The 18,086-nt window shown below is 37.5% G+C and overlaps 1 protein-coding gene across 1 annotated transcript in view; it reads left to right on the top strand.

Annotated features, from left to right (window-relative positions):
- Gabrb2 (gamma-aminobutyric acid type A receptor subunit beta2) overlaps nucleotides 1-18,086 on the top strand; it is a 229,793-nt gene that overhangs the window by 64,921 nt on the left and 146,786 nt on the right. Inside the window, exon 5 of the mRNA XM_055610701.1 lies at nucleotides 7,762-7,982. Coding sequence (XP_055466676.1) covers nucleotides 7,762-7,982 — 221 coding nt within the window. The remainder of the gene's footprint in view (nucleotides 1-7,761; nucleotides 7,983-18,086) is intronic.

Genomic DNA, 18,086 nt, shown 5'->3' with positions numbered 1-18,086 from the left:
AAAGAAATAAACAGTGGTTATTAAACATACTTGTTGTTTCTGCTTACCAGGCAATAGAGAAAGACAATGCAGCCAGTCCTGATGAGACCTGATAGGTTACAGTCAGATGGAAGGGGAGGAGGACCTCCTCTAGCAGTGGACTTAGGGAGGGGCATGGGAGAAGAAGAGGGAGGAGGTAGGACTGGGAGGGGGATAAAGCTGGGATACAAAGTGAATAAATCATAATAACAATAAATAAATTTTACAAAAGAAAAGTTTCTTACATAAAATTTTAGAGAAGTGAAAAATCTCTGAAAATATCTAATTTTGAAGGCAAAGCTATTATTTAGAAGATCATACAAATAAGGTTAGTCACTGCAGCTCAAAATTCTAGTGTAGTAACAGTAATTTTAAGAGCTTATAAAATGTTGCTACCGTAGATAAAGCAGATTCATCCTACATTTTATCACTGATGAAAATTTATCTTTTTAAAGTCTTCCTATTAAAGAAGCTCAAAGGACAGACCAAACACAAATTAAACATACTCACTACCCTGTTGACTTCTTCCCAGACACAGAAAAATTAAATGTGAAAATGAAAATATATTGGTGATTTTCCCCAAAAGAGTGACTGTGGTTTGAAAAAAAAAAAAAAAAAAAGGAAAAGATCCATAGAATAGAAATGCTGAGTTCCCTAGAGAAGAAAGAAAAAAGAATGAGAAAGCTGCATAAGAAAAGGCAGGAAGAGGGAAGGCAGAAGCTTTCTGATAACTAGCGAGTACAGAAACAGGAGTGAAACTTACAGGCTTTACCAGGAAGAAACTTCAGCACTCATCAGAGTGATGATGTCTGGCTAGAGGTGGCCAGAGCAGTGGCATAGTCTAGGAAGTCTACAGAGAGAAGGAAAATGATAACTAGGGAGAATTTTCTGTGTCATGACCAGACTTATATTAGTTTTATACATGCTGTCTAAAACTGTGTAAACCTAGTCTGCTATGCACACATACCAGAAAACCAAGACTGAAAGGCATTCAACAAAATAAGTGACAAGAAGTCTTCAGAAGAATTATCACAAAAATAATAAGTCTAAGAGACTTTCCCAGATTAAGAGAATGTAAAAAATAAAGATGGCAACTCCACAAGAACTAAATATATCTGGGCCCAGGAGTTCTTTCTGAGACTGTTTCTCCAACCAAGCACCATGAATGGATGTAACCTAGAACCTCTGCCCAGATGTAGCTCAGTATCCAAGTGGGTTCTCTAGTTTTGGGAACAGGGACTGTCTCCAACATGAACTCAACGGTTGGTTCTTTGATCTCCCCCACATACACACGAGGGAGGAGCAACCTTGCCAGGACACAGAGGAGGACATTGTAGGCAGTCTTGATGAGACCTGATAAGCTAAGATCAGATAGGAGGGAAGGAGGACCTCCCCCATCAGTGAACTTAGAGAGGGACAGGGAGGAGATGAAGGAGGGAAGGTGAGATTGGGAGGAAGTAAGGGAGGGGGCTACAGCTGGGATAAAAAGTAAATAAACTGTAATCAATACAAAAAATAATAAAAATTTAATTAAAAAAAGATAGCAACTTGAAAGAATCCTGGAACAAAGAAAGAACTGTGATGAATAAGTGGGAGCTGGTTTAATGGATCAGTGGTTTGTTAATGATAAATAGGAATGTCTGAGTGTTAATTTCATAATTTGATAGTTTTACGATTGTGTAAAATGTTCACCTTAAAATTATCCAAAATGTGCTACAGATACTTTGTGCAATTTTTACTTCAGATTATTCACTTAAAACAAATGGAAAAAATTCAGCTGATTAAACATAAAATATTATCAAATATATGCGTATGCACACTTATCTACCTACACATCTGATCAAAGAAGGAATACACTCAAAGAGACACATGCTAAAAGGGCTGAGAAATGGATTAGTGGATAAAATACTGCTGGGCAAGTGAGAAGCCTGGAATTTGGATTCCCAGATTCATAACAAAAACTGCGTGGGCAGGAGGCAGGACAACTGTTTGGTATCCGAAATTTCAGGCACAGAGAGCTGGGATTCCTCAGAGACAAGCCAGGTAGACTACTTGGCATTGGTAATCTCCAGGCTCAGTGAAAGTCCCTAACTCAATGAACAAAGAGGGAAAGATTTAGGAAACATTCAGTACCAACTTTGGGTCTATACATCTATTTACATTCTCTCTCTCTCTCTCTCTCTCTCTCTCTCTCTCTCACACACACACACACACACACACACACCCACTCATGTACTAACATGTGTGCCCAATACACACCACACATACACACACACGACATGTATGTGTACACATGTACAACACCTCAGAAAAATCACAAAGAACATGAATAGACAGCCCACAAAGTAATAAAGCTTAAAAAATAAAACGGGGTATTCATGAGTTAGTTCAGGCTATGTATTTTCTAGAGCCCCAAACCAAAGAGACAACAAAAGCCTGAATATTTATATAAGAAAACAAATGACATCAAGGCAAAAAAGTAAATCCATTATGATCTTAAAAGTAAACACTTGTTGAAAAAAAAAAAAAAAGAAACACCAGGAAGACATCATAAAAGTATAAATATTCAGTTTTATCATTATGCCATTTTGAAAATAGCATTAAAGATATTTGAATGTAAGGTCAGCAAAGAATCTAGAGTCAATTTCATTCTAACTTTAGAAATGACCATGAAAGCCATGAAATATCAGTGCTGCACTGGATATACTAGAGAACCGATAACCGTTTGAAGTGGTCTTGGCAGCCTCTCCCACTGCAGGCAGAAGATCTCTTACATGCATGAAAGAAACCCTTCCCCATCATACATATAAAGCCTGCCCTTGGTGTATTAATTTCTATTGTGATAAAATATCACGACCAAGGTAATGCATAGAAAAATGTGTTTATTTGGACTTATAGTACCAGAAGTATGAGTCCATTAGTATTTATATGGACATTTCAGTTGAACTGGACAGTTGTTGAAAAGATTATTTGTTCTCCAGTTGATTGCTTTTGCTTCTTTGTTGAAAACCAAGTGAACATACAGGTGAATGTGGTTATTTTAGACTCTTATGTTTTTCTGATCTACATTTCTGTAACTATCACCACATATCTAAGCGTACTTTCATGTTAAATCTTAAGATCCATTCCGTGCCCTTCAACATTGTTCTTTCCTTTCCATGTTAGCTTGACTATTATTATTCCCGTATTTTGCATATAAAATGATAACACCTTTCTCATATTACCAAAAAAGACCTCCAAATGGGAAAGACAAGATTAACATTGTTAGTGAGTCTTATCTACAGATTAATTTCAGGGGAGATGACAGCTTAATAACAGTCATACTTACATAATGAATATAGCATATACATCCACTTATTTAGGGCTATATGGTCCCAGACCTGTGTGTGGACATATATGTACATGCATGAGTGTTCAATGAAAAAAAAAAGAAAGCCACAAAATAAAATAATAGTCTCACCTTGTTAGCAGTCTTACTTCATATTTGATTTGATTATTTTTATCCATCTACTATTTTTCACTTCACGTTATTATCAGATAGCTGCATTCATGTTCTTTCTAGAATTTATTTTACTTGCAGTTAGTGGGATAAACAGGCTGCAGTGTGAACTTTAGTATGCACAAGATTGAAAGTAATTGGTTTTAGATTGGAAGTTCTAAATTGATCTTTTATGGTGCTGATGTGGATTGTGGTCAAATTGAGAATTCCCAGTTTCAATACGGCCACGTTGGGACAGCACCTCATGATGAAATTCTAGAAGATACAAGATTGCAATATGTAAGTTGAAAGGATTTATTTGAGGTAACAAGGGGATGAGGAGAGGATAGTGGGTAGAAACATTCTTTCCTCATGTGTGCAAATAATTTCTTCCTTGATAGTGCCATGGTGTGTGATTTTGAAATAAGTGAAATGGAAGGTGATATGCTAATTTATAACATGTCCAGGTTCTAGATGGGATTTTTTTTTTAAGCAGGAAGTGCCTTGCTGATAAATAACAGGGGTTAGCATGTAACATAGGATCACAGCATTACGATTCATATGGATCAAAAGTGGACATAACTTCATGTACCCAAATATATATCAGCTGATTGATAAAATCCAGTTCTCTCCAATTGTATTTAATATAAATAAAACTTATTGTCAAGGCAAGGTAAGTAGTTTTGACTTCCAATAGGATCAGTAATCAAAAATTTTATTTTGTCTCTAAGAATTATAAATCACTAAATGTATTTTCTCATGCTCAATATTAATTGCCTATTTTATTTATTATGTCCTGGCTTTAAGTTAGTTGATACACAGGATTATAAAAATTATGCAGGATCCTGCTCTTGTTTTGTGGCACCATAGTTCCTGACTCTCCAGTGCTGTTTCTGTTAAGCCAGTGAATTATCCAAATGACCTTCACACTAACTCTTTCTGAACTAGAAAATTAAAGAACAGCCCAGGGTAATGCTCATAGGGATCCTTAGGACTGAATTTTACCTATAGCATGTAGTATGTATGTATTATTAAGAGAGAAGTCTGGTGGCGAATTTAGATGATGTTTAATGAATTAACATTTTGATGAGGTGAAACTGTGCAGATGTCTAAAACCAGAGACATATTTAAACTTTTTGTATACATGGCATACTTATAGTTTTTTTTTAAATGTGTTTATAGCATATAATATTATGTGAGACACTGAATCAGGATACATGAATCACAACCAAGTTTGGAAAATGTCTGGGCATTGTGGATTGAATAACATTCCTTATATACGGAATTATCCAGCTCTGGGCAGAAACCCCAGAGGCGCAATTTACAGCTCATTCACTCATTCACTATTTGTGCCCTAGTGCTGCTGATCTAGTCCTCTCAGTCTGCTGGAATGATTAAGACATGATTCTCATTTTCTTAAAGCCCTCAAGTAGGTCATTGTGAATTAATTTTAAAATAGATTTGTAATTATCTTTCTTTCAAATGAGTATTCGGTCCTCCGGTTAGTCATTCAGATGAAGGGGAGCAGCGAGCAATTCCTTTGTGCCCATGGGCTTCTAATGGATCAAGCATGTCACAATATATATGTAAATGCTTTATTCATAATATATTGCTTTTTGTAGTTTACAAATTGCATTTGCATTATTTATTTAATTTCCATAATAGTTCTGATTATATTAGGCATATATTAAAAGCCCCATTTATACTTAATCAACTCAGGCAAGAAGAAGTGCTGTGTGCTGTGAAAGTACCTGACAACCAGTTCGCGTTTCTTTCTTCATGTCCATCTCCCATCCTTTCACATGCTTTGTCTGATCTTCTTCCTCCCCTCCCTACAGTAACTCCCCCTCCTATGGTCCCATTTCTAGTTTCATGACCCTGAAGTGCGTGCATGCATGCGTGTGTGTGTGTGTGTGTGTGTGTGTGTGTGTGTAAGATACTTATATGATTATCATGTCTTGTAGGTCTATATAAGCGAGTATACACCAAGTTTGTCTTTCTCCTTCTGGGATACTTCACTCAGAATGATCTTTTCTAGATCCCACCACTTGCCTGCAAATTTCATGATTTCCTCCTTTTTGATTGCTGAGTAGTATTCCATTGTGTAAAAATGCCACAATTTCTGTATCCATTCCTCCGTTGATGGACATCTGGGTTGTTTCCAAGTTCTGGCTATTACAAATAAAGCTGCTATGAACATGGTTGAACAAATGTCCTTGTTGTGTACTTGAGCAAATTTTGGGTATATACCTAGGAGTGGTATAGCTGGGTCTTGAGGTAGCACTACTCCTAGTTGTCTGAGAAAGCGCCAGATTGACTTCCAGAGTGGTTGAACCAGTTTACATTATAAACATAATGAAATCTACACACCTAAAGAAGATAATCAAGAAAGTGGACACAGGCGAAGGTGATTAATCCTCATTTAGAAAGACAAATGGGATGTGCATTGAACGTCTGACAGGAGTCTACCACAAAAGGCATCTGAAAGACTCTACCTAGCAGTGTTTCAAAGCAGACACTAAGACTCATAACCAAACCCTCGGCAGAGTGCAGGGAATCATATGAAAGAAGGGAAGTTAGTATGATATGGAAAGGATAGGAGCTCTACAAGGACCAAATATATCTGGGCACAGGGTCTTTTCTGAGACTGACACTCAACCAAGGACCATCTATGGATATAACCTAGAACTTCTGCTCGGATGTGGCCCGTGGTAGCTCAGTAACCAAGTAGTTTTCCAAAGTAAGGGGAACACAGACTATTTCTAACAGGATCTCAAGGGCAGGCTGTTTGACACCCACCCCCGCCCCCAGGGGAGGAGCAGTCTGTTAGGCCACAGAGGAGGACTTTGCAGCCAGCCCTAAAGATACCTGATAAAACAGGGTCAGATGAAAGGGGAGGAGGTCCTCCCCTATCAGGGGACTTAGAAAGGGGCAGGGAGGAGACCAGGGAGGGAGTGTGGGGTTGGGGAGGGAATGAGGGATACAGCTGGGACACAGAGTTAACAAAATGTAACTAAAAAGAAAAAAAAAAAGATAATTATATGAAAGGAAACAGGAAAAAGTTGTCTCTCAAAGTCTGGCTTCTTTCTTGTAACATAACAATTTACAGTTCCATCATTTTTCATTTTTCCTGTTAATGTCGTGACATTTTTCCTTCAGGGCTGTAAAATCCCATTACTCGTATGCACAACATTTTCTCATTCATTCATTTAGGGACCTCTAGGCAAGTCTGATGTTGTGGCAATTGCAGATAATGTCACAAACACACTAATGTGCAGGTATCTCTGTAGTCGGACTTCCAGTCTTCCTGGTATCGCCACAAGATTTACAGCTAGGTCATACTGTAATTATATTTTTAAATTTTTTAAGAACATCTGTACTGAGTTTTATAGTGGCTGTACTAGTTCACATTTCTTCCAAAAGTACATAGGGTTCCTCTTTCCACATATCCTCACCAAAACATTTGTTGTCATTTTATTGCTGGGTATTATGAATGTCTGCCTGTTTCTGACTGATGAATCTCATGAGGTCATTCTGTTTCCCCTTCTTCCTATGTGCCCCTGCTGTCTTACAAGAATGCCTTTCCTATGTTCACTAAACATGGAAATTCCAGTCCAACCTCAGAATGCTTTTGACTTTCTTCTGCTTAGAAAGTTCTTCTGAAATCCATGGGTTTGGGCTTATCTGTTCTCTGTACAACCTCTGCTCCTTAGAGAGACTTTTCTCTACATAATCCCAGATAGACTTTTTTTAAACTTGCTTTATTTGCTTGGTGGACTACAGTATTATTTGACATTCTGTTCATTTATCTATGCATTGTTTATAAATACCCTCAGAGCAGTCTTTTGGTCTATTCTTCAACACAGCCAGCCACATACCAGGAAAAAATTAAATGTTTGTGGAATGAATCAATCCATGAAATCTTAGATTTGGTGTGCTAGCTATTTTTTTTTTTGGTACAGAGGAAAACAAGTGCCTGTCTGCTCTTTTAAATTTGTAATTACAGCTTACCTAAAACAACCTGATGCTCTCAGGTTGGGAAAACAGCAAAAAATTAAGTCATGTAATTACTCTTTGATATCTACCTTCCTCAACATATAACAAATGTTGTTTAGACACACTCTCTTCACTCTCTATTCACAGTGGTAGATGCATAGTCCATGGTAAGCGCTTTCAAAGAATGAGTTAAATCAATGGATGTATTCCACAAATCTGTTACAATAAAAAAAACAAAATAAAACTGTATTTTCTTCTCACTTCTACAGGACTATACCTTGACCATGTATTTTCAGCAAGCCTGGAGAGACAAGAGGCTGTCCTACAACGTAATCCCTTTAAACTTGACTTTGGACAATCGAGTCGCAGACCAGCTCTGGGTGCCTGACACCTACTTCCTGAATGATAAGAAGTCATTTGTACATGGAGTGACTGTCAAAAACCGTATGATACGGCTGCATCCAGACGGCACTGTCCTGTACGGCCTCAGGTCTGTAATGTGGATCTTGAAATTTAACTTAACCTGGAAAGAGAAAACCCAATGGCCTATTTTCAGAGATATATTGTGCTCTTTTCTTTATTCCTTCTACAGTTCTGCTGAAAAAAAAAAAAGAGTTAAAACCTCCTATCGGGGAGATATCTGAGAGCTTAGGCTAGCATTTGTACAAAGGCCTTAGCTCCAGCTAAGACTAAGTTGTTACTGTTGGTTTTTTTTTTTTTTCCTTCTTCTGAATTATCTCCCAGTATCAACCGCTGATGCTAAAGCCACTTTCTTTAAAGAACAGGGGTAAACAATATTGAAATAGCTGAAGCACAGGGTTTCTCGAAGATTGGAAAATGAAAAACCCTGACTGTTGAATGATTGTTTGGACATGGCAGATGCTCTTGAGCTGCTGAACTGGGTCATGATCCTCAGGTGACAGAGGAATATCATGGACTCTTATCCTCTGAGGAGGAGCAATCTGACTTGTAAATGAATACCCATCTCATGTTTATTAATAGTTAATTTACACTTTTGAATGTATCTCCAGAAAAGCATTGCAATACCAGCCTATTTGGATGGGAATCATTTGTAAAGAAAGCTAGTTTAACTTCAGTTAAAACAAATAGATGAAGTTCTGGAAAAAAAATTAAAACACATTTTTATCCTGAAGTGATTTCAAAGTAAACATTTCATTTGCATGGTAGAAGGAAATCATTCCATATGTCAGCATTTTCAATTACCTCTGCTCTATTTTTTGCATAAAACATTTTTATTTGAAAATATTACAATGTTAATCTTTTTTTTGCATGAGAGAGGGGAACCATTCTAAATGTGAGCCTTTTCAATTGCCTCTGATCTGTTACTTTGCATAAACATTTGGCTATCCTATGATAAAAGTGACATCCATCAATTGAACCCTTCTCAGCGTTTACACATCAAGCTAAGTCTTTTACATACATTATACAGCTGCCACCCAACACCCTGTCTCCATCTTACTTTTCTTGGTTTTCATTGTCCACAACAACTGCGGTCTGAACACATTGAATGGAAACCACCAAAAATGTAATATGAGTTTTAAGTTATGCACCATTATTTTGTATTGGTTTGTTTTGTGTTTTTCAAGACTGGCTGTCCTAGACTCACTTTGTAGACCAGGCTGACCTTGAACTCACATTAGTCCTCATGCCTCTGCCTCTCTGAGTGCTGGGATCAAAGATGTGTGCCACTGTGCCCAGCTCAGGTTTTTCACTGTTATGACTATCATGATGAAATCTTGCTTGATGAGCTATCCTGTGCTAACTTAGAAACAGGTCACCCTTTTCCCCACATATTCATGCTGTGGCTAACTATGTGCTTTGTAGCCATCTTGGCTGTCAAGTCAACTGTCATTGGACTGCAGTAGCTGTGTGTAAATAACCCTTTATATTTCTTATCAGCAGCCATGAAGTACGGCAGTGCTAGGACTATTAATTTAGATAGAGCAGAAATATGCTATAGAGATACCATGTTTAGTGAATAGGTTTATTTTATTGGCTTTATTAAAGAACAAAAATAGCAATATGCTGAGGTTGCTGGCACCTAAAGAAAGAATAAATCTTTGTTCATGAAACTGTGAAGTAGGAAAAAATAAATTCTTACTAGTTTTATTGTCACACCTAAGATTGGAAAAGTTATAGCCACAATAAGTGAGACGTATTAGTTAAAATAAAAAAGGCATTCCAGTTATGGGTGGAAGACATAAACAGAAAATACATCCCACCTGACAAGTGTGTGTCTTGTGAAAAGCATTGAGCCTATATAATGACTTCATCAAGGGGTCTTGAGATGAGTGGCACCAAGCCATACACTGCAAGTAAAAGGCACTTATGAAAGTGTAGGGACAGGTTTGACTGGGACACTAAAATGTTGCTGGAGAGGAAACACTTGTATGTGAAAAAGCTCCTGCTAGATTTCTAGAAAGATTTCTTTGATAACACTGATTAAAGAGAAAAATGTGCTTCAACCACTGTTCAGTTGCAATGAAACATAGAGTTCCTACAGGAAAGCATCCAGGAAACCCAAATTTGTAAACACAGAATATACACAATCATGACATATGGAGGACAGATCAACTCTGGTACTATGCAGCTTCATTGAGGTGTATTTCATAATCAGGAGACATGCACAAAATGAATAATCAGAAAGCTTAGGTGGCAGCCATTTTTTTTTTTTTTACTTTTTCAATACTTCTTCACAATTTCCCAATTTATTCATTATATATCTGGAATGAAGCCTCCTCCCTCAACTCCCCCCAAGTCCCACCATCCCTCCCTCTTCCTCCTATCCCCTTCCCCTAATCCACTGAAAGGGGGAGTTCTTCAGCATTGCCATCTGCCAATAGCTTTTTAAGTCTCATCAGGACTGCCTGGATCCTCTTCCTCCATGTCCTGGCAAGGACACATCACCAGGGGCAAGCGATCAAAGAACAGTCAACTGAGTTTATTCTAGAGGCAACCCCAGCTTCCCTAGCTCAGAGATCCACATGGAGACTGAGCTACCAATAGGCCACATCTGAGCAGGAGGTCTAGGTCATCTCCATGCATAGTCTTTTGTTGGTACATCAGTCTCTGAAAGACCCCCTGGGCTCAGATCTCTTAGTTTTGTTGGTCTCCTTGTGGGGATCCTGTCCCTTCCATGTTCCTCTATTCCTACCCCATAAGACTCCCTGTACTCTGAGTCTCAGCATCTGCTTCTATCCCCTGTTGAGTGATCCTTTCAAAGGACCCTCTATAGTAGGCTCCCATCCTATTTCTTCTCTTTCACTGCTTCTGGTGTCTACCCTGTTTGCCATTCAGAATGAGATTTAAGCAACCTCCCTAGGGTCCTTCTTAGTGTTTAGATTCTTTAGGGCTGTAGATGGCTATCCTATACTATTTGGCTAATATCCACTTATAAGTGAGCTTATACCAACCCTGTTATACCTTACTCAGGATGATCTCTTCTAGTTCAATCCATTTTGCCTGCAAATTTAATGATTTCCTTGTTTATAATAGCTGAGTAGCATTTCATTGTGTAAATGTACCACAATTTCTGTATCCATTCCTCTGTTGAGGAACATCTAAGTTGTTTCCATATTCTGGCTATTACAAACAAAACTGCTATGAACATAGTTGAGCAAATGACCTTATTGCATGGTTGGGTATCTTTTGGGTATATGACCAAGAGTGGTGTAGCTGGATCTTGAGGTAGCAGTATTCATAATTTTCCTAGAAATTACCAGATTGATTACCAAAGTGGTTGTACAAGTTCACACTCCCACCAGCAATGAAGGAGGTTTCTCCTTTTTCCACATCCTCTCTAGCATGTGTTGTTACTCAAGTTTTTTTTATCTTAGCCATTTTGATGGGTGTTGAGATGGAATTTCAGATTTGTTTTGATTTGCATTTCCCTTATGACTAAGGACTTTGAGCCTTTCTCTAAGTGCTTTTCTGCCATTCTATATTCCTCTGTTGAGAATTCTCTGCTTAGCTCTGTATCCCATTTTTTAATTGGATTATTTGGTTTGCCAGCATCTAATTTCTTGAATTCTTTATATATTCTGGATATTAGCCCTCTATCGATGTAGGGTTGGTGAAGATCCTTTCCCAATCTGTAGCCTGGAATTTTTTTCTGATGACAGTGTCCTTTGCTTTACAGAAGTTTTCAGTGTCATGAGATCCCATTTATTATTTGTACTTTCTTGAACCTGAGTTGTCGGTGTTCTGTTCAGGAAATTGTGTCCTGTGCCTATGAGTTCGAGGCTCTTTCCCACTTTTTCTTCTAAGATGTTTAGTATGTCTGGTTTTATGTTGAGGTCTTTGATCCAGTTGTACTCTTACTTTGTGCAGAGTGATATATATGGGTCTATTTGCATGTTTCTACATGTTGACATCTAGTTAGACCAGATGATGAACCATTCAACCATTTGTTGAAGATGCTATCTTTTTTTCCATTGTATAGTTTTGTCATCTTTGTAAAAAATTAGGTGTCCATAGGTATTTGGGTTTATTTCTAGGTCTTCTATTCAATCCCATTGATCCACTAGTCTGTTTCTATGCCAGTACCATGCAGTTTTTTTTTTTTTTTTTTTTTTTTATTACTGTTGCTCTGTAGTACTTGAGATCAGGGATGGAGATACCGCCAGAAGATCTTTTATTGTAGACAATTGTAGCTATTCTGGGTTTTTTTGTTTTTCCATATGAAGTTGAGAAATTTTCTTTCAAGGTCTGTGAAGAATTGTGTTGGTAATTTGATGGAAATTGAATTGAGTCTGTAGATTGCTTTTGGTATGATGGCCATTTTTACTATGTTAATCCTAGCGAGCCATGAACATGGGAGATCTTTCCATCTTCTGATATCGTTTTCTACTTCTTTCTTCAGAGACTTGAAGTTTTTTTTATACAAGTCTTTGACTTGCTTGGTTAGAGTTACATCAAAATATTTTATGTCTTTTGTAGCTATTGTGAAAGGTGCTATTTCCCTAATTTCTTTCCCAGCCCATTTGTCTGTTGTACATAGGAGGGCTACTGATTTTTTTCACTACTGTTGTAAAATAAAATTCATTGAAGCTGCAACTGATGAGTTTATGAAATACTTTGTGGATGAAGCTATAAACAGTTGTGGAAGTTTCCCACAAATTGATGAGAACAATTAGAATTATTCAGGGATTATGGCAAGTTAGTAAAAAGAAGTTTGTAATATACTGGATGCTTTCAAGAAGTGATATCAAATCAATTAGAAAAAATAGTGTTGACTGTGTGGAAATAAAATAAATAAATAAATAAATAAATAAATAAATAAATAAATAAATAGGTAGATAGGTAGATAAATAAATAAATAAATAACAGAAAATAAGTGATGGGTGGATCGGAAAGTATCATGTTTGCTATGTAAGAATGAGGACCCATGTTCAAATTTCCAGAATCCAAAGTTGGGTACAGTATTGTTTGTTTGTATTCCATTGCTCATATGGTGAAATGGTATATAGAGGCAGGAGAATTTCTAGACATACTCAAGCCAAATAGCCTGGTGTATGAATAAGTGAACAACAAATAAACCCTGTCTCAAACTAGGTGGAAGATCACTACTGATATCCAGAGTTATCTTGTAACCTCCTATCACCCACACTAACACACATGAACACATTTATCATATGCATATATATTATGCATTTATTCACACATATGTTCATTGTTTTCTATTCCTTCTGCATCTAAGAATGTTCATCATTCTCTTTTTTTTATTGGTATTAGGACAAATAGTTTTGCTGAGTGTATAAATCTTGGCTGCAAGTATATCTAGTCTTGAAAGACTTTTGTTGCGCCAAGTGCTTCTAGTTTTTGGTGTTTTCATGAGTAACAATGCTATTTTGATGGAGCTGTCTTTATATATGACTTAAGCCTTCTTGCTTGAAGGTATAAGTACCCTTTGTTAGTTTTGTATAGTACAGTATCACCTGGTATTTCTGATTCAGTACTGGCCATTTGATGTTCTCTATGCCTCTTATGCATGGCTGGGCATCTCTTTCAGAGATTGTGAAATTTTCTTCTACGATTTTATTGAAAACACTATCTAAGTTTGTGGCATAAGATTCTTCTTCTTTCATGTCCAAAATTCATAAATTTGGTCTTTTCATAGTGTCCCACAGATCTTTTACATTCATTCATATATTTAAGAAAATTGTCATTGACTTTAATTGAGTGATCTAATTCCTCTGTATTATCTTTAAAATTTGATGAATTGACCGCTGTAAGACTCATTTCCTGTTGAAGTTTACAGTGAGATTTTTATTTGACTTACTTAAGTTTTATTTCTAATATCATTTCAGTTTGAGGATTTCTAGGCCTTTGATGACTTCTAGTTTCAATCCTGAATTGATATTCTTCATTCATTCAGCTGATTGTTTGCTTGGAATTGACTCCATAGATTACATTCTCTTACAGTTCATTCCTGAGTTTATTTATATCTATGTGTGTATGTATGAATATATATAATTATTATTTTTTAAATTTATTTATTTTTTCATTAATTACAGTTTTTTTAATTTTATTTTTTTCTTCTCAGTTACATTTTAACTCTGTATCTCAGCCATATCCCGCTCCCTCATTCCCTCCCAATCTCACCCTCCCTCCCTCATCTCCATCGTGCCCCTTTCCAAGTCCACTGATGGGGGGGACCTCCTCCCCATTCATCCGATCCTGTTTTATCAGGTATTTTCAGGACTGGCTGCAAAGCCCTCCTCTGTGGCCTAACAGGACTGCTCCTCCCTTGGGGTGCGGGGAGGCCAAAGAGCCAGTCATTGAGTTCCTGTTAGAAATAGTCCTGTTCCCCTCACTATGGGAAACCAATTGGTTACTGAGCTACCACAGGCTACATCTGAGCAGAGGTTCTAGGTTATATTCATACATGGTCCTTGGTTGCATGTCAGTCTCAGAAAAGAACCTGTGCCCAGATATATTTGGTCCTTGTGGAGCTCCTCTCCTTTCCCCATCATACTAACTCCCCTTCTTTCAAATGATTCCCTGTACTCTGCGGAAGGTGTGGTCATGAGTCTTTGTATCTGTTTTGAAAACACAGCTAGTTAGAGTCTTTCAATTGCCCTCAGTAGATTCCTGTCATACATTCAATGCACATCACATCTGTCTTTCTAAATGAGGATTGATCATCTTTCCCCATGTCGGCTCTCTTGATTATCTTTTTTAGGTGTATAGATTTCATTATGTTTATCATATCTTGTAGGTCTATATAAGTGAGTATATACCGTGTTTGTCTTTCTCCTTCTGGGATATTTCACTCAGGATGATCTTTTCTAGATCCCACCATTTGCCTGCAAATTTCATGATTTCCTCCTTTTTGATTGCTGAGTAGTATTCATTGTGTAAAAATACCACAATTTCTGTACCCATTCCTCCGTTGATGGACATCTGGGTTGTTTCCAGGTTCTGGCTATTACAAATAAAGCTGCTATAAACATGGTTGAGCAAGTATCCCTTTTGTGTACTTGAGGAAAGTTTGGGTATATACCTAGCAGTGGTATAACTGGGTCTTGAGGAAGCACTATTCCTAATGGTCTGAGAAAGTGCCAGATAGATTTCCAGAGTGGTTGTACAAGTTTACATTCCCACCAGCCATGGAGGAGGGTTCCCGTTTCTCCACAAACTCTCCAGCATGTGTTGTCACTTGAGTTTTTCAGCTTGGCCATACTGATGGGTGTAAGGTGAAATCTCAGGGTCATTTTGATTTGCATTTCCCTGATGGCTAATGAGGTTGAGCATTTCTTTATGTGTTTCTCTGCCATTCGGTATTCCTCTGTCGAGAATTCTATGTTTACCTCTGTTCCCCATTTGTTAATTGGATTGCTTGGTTTGCTGCTTTTCAGCTTCTTTAGTTCTTTGTATATACTGGATATTAGTCCTCTGTCAGATAAAGGTTAGTGAAGATTCTTTCCCAATCTGTAGGCAGTCGTTTTGTTTTGATGACAGTGTCCTTTGCTTTACAGAAGCTTTTCAGTTTCATGAGGTCCCATTTATTGATTGTTGCTCTTAGAGCCTGTGCTGTTGGTGTTCTGTTCAGGAAGTTGTCTCCTGTGCCAATGAGTTCTAGGCTGTTCCCCACTTTTTCTTCTAACAGATTTAGAGTATCTGGTTTTATGTTGAGGCCTTTGATCCACTTGGACATTAGTTTTGTGCAGGGTGATAAATATAGATCTATTTTCATTTTTCTGCATGTGGACATCCAGTTGGACCAGCACTATTTGTTGAAGATGCTGTCTTTATTCCATTGAATGGTTTTGGCTTCTTTGTCAAAAATCGAGTATTCATAGGTGTGGGGGTTTATTTCTGGGTCTTCCATGCGGTTCCATTGATCCTCCTTTCTGTTTTTATGCCAATACCATGCAGTTTTTATTACTATTGCTCTGTAGTACAACTTGAGATCGGGGATGGAGATACCTCAAGGTGATCTGTTGTTGTACAGGATTGTTTTAGAGATTCTGGGTTTTGTTTCTCCATATGAAGCTGAGAATCTTTTTTTCAAGGTCTGTAAAGAATTGAGTTGGTATTTTGATGGGAATTGCATTGGATCTGTAGATTGCTTTTGGCAGGATGGCCATTTTCACAATGTTAATCCTACCAATCCATGAGCATGGGAGATCTTTCCATCTTCTGAGATCTTCTTCAATTTCTTTCTTCAGAGACTTGAAGTTTTTCTCAAACAGGTCTTTCACTTGCTTGGTTAGTGTCACCCCAAGGTACTTTATGTGGTTAGTGGCTATTGTGAAGGGTGTTGTTTCCCTAATTTCTTTCTCGGCCATTTTGTCTTTGGTATACAGGAGGGCTTCTGATTTTTTTGAGTTGATTTTGTATCCTGCCACTTTGCTGAAGGTGTTTATCAGCTGAAGGAGTTCTCTGGTTGAATTTTTGGGGTCGCTCATATATACTATCATATCATCAGCGAATAGTGACACTTTTACCTCTTCCTTTTCTATTTGTATCCCCTTGATCTCCTTTACTTTTCTTCTTGCTCTGGCTAGGACTTCAAGTACTATGTTGAAGAGTTATGGAAAGAGTGGGCTGCCTTGTCTTGTCCCTGATTTCAGTGGGATTGATTTAAATTTCTCTCCATTGAGTTTGATGTTGGCTATAGGCTTGCTGTATATTGCCTTTACTATGTTTAGATATGTGCCTTGTGTCCCTGATCTCTCCAAGTCTTTAAACATGAATGGGTGTTGGACTTTGTCAAATGCTTGTTCAACATCTAAAGAGATAATCATGTGGTTTTTCTCCTTCATTTTGTTTATGTGGTGGATTACATTGATGGATTTCCATATGTTGAACCACACTTGCATGCCTGGGATGAAGCCTACTTGGTCATGGTGGATGATATCTTTGATGTGTTTTTGGATTCGGTTTGCAAGTATTTTATTGAATATTTTTGCGTCAATGTTCATAAGAGAGATAGGTCTGAAGTTCTCTTTTTTTGTTGGGTCTTTGTGTGGTTTAGGTATCAGGGTGACTGTCTCTCCATAGAATGAGTTTGGTAATGTACCTTCTGTTTCTATTTTGTGGAATAGTTTGAGGAGAATTGGAGTTAGCACTTCTTTGAAGGACTGGTAGAATTCCACGCTGAAACCATCTGGCCCAGGGCTTTTTTTAGTGGGGAGACTGTGAATGACTGCTTCAATTTCCTTGGGGGATATAGGGGTATTCAGTCTTTCTACCTGATCTTGACTTAATGTTGGAAGATGGAATCTATCAAGAAAATTGTCCATTTCATTTAGGTTTTCAAATTTTGTGGCATATAGGCTTTTGTAGTATGACCTAATGATTGTTTGAATTTCCTCAGTGTCTGTGGTTATGTCACCCTTTTCATTTCTGATTTTGCTGATTTGGATAGATTCTCTCTGTTTTTTAGTTAGTTTGGCTAAGGGTTTGTCTATCTTGTTGATTTTCAAAAAGAACCAGCTTTTTGTTTCATCGATTCTTTGAATAGTTTTATTTGTTTCTAATTGACTGATTTCAGCCCTGAGTTTGATTATTTCCAGCCGTCTGCTCCTCTTGGGTGTATCTGCTTCTTTTTTTTTTTTTTTTTTTTTTAGGGTTTTCAGTTGGGCCATTAAGTTGTTTGTATGTGATGTTACGAATTTCTTCTTGCAGGCACTTAGTGCTATAAATTATCCCCTGAGCACTGCTTTCAATGTGTCCCATAAGTTTGGGTATGTTGTGCCTTCATTTTCATTGAATTCTAGGAAGTCTTTAATTTCTTTCTTTATTTCTTCCTTAACCCAGCTGTCGTTGAGTAACAAGTTGTTCAGTTTCCATGTGCATGTCGGCTTTTTGTTATTTCTGTTGTTGAGATCCAGCTTTAGTCCATTTGGTCAGATAGAATACAAGGGATTATTTCAATCTTTTTGTATCTGTTGAGGCTTGCTTTATGACCAACTATATGGTCTATTTTGGAGAAGGTTCCATGTGGTGCTGAAAAGAAGGTATACTCTTTTGAGTTTGGATGAAAAGATCTGTGGAAGTCTATTAGGTCCATTTGATACAGGGATTCTGTAAGTGTTTTTATTTCCCTATTTGTTTTCTGTCTAGT

This window comes from Psammomys obesus, unplaced genomic scaffold, assembly GCF_907164565.1.
Source record: "Psammomys obesus unplaced genomic scaffold, mPsaObe1.curated_primary_1811, whole genome shotgun sequence".
In the NCBI taxonomy this organism is placed as follows: Eukaryota; Metazoa; Chordata; class Mammalia; order Rodentia; family Muridae; genus Psammomys; species Psammomys obesus.
This window is presented reverse-complemented; position numbering and strand designations above follow the sequence as displayed.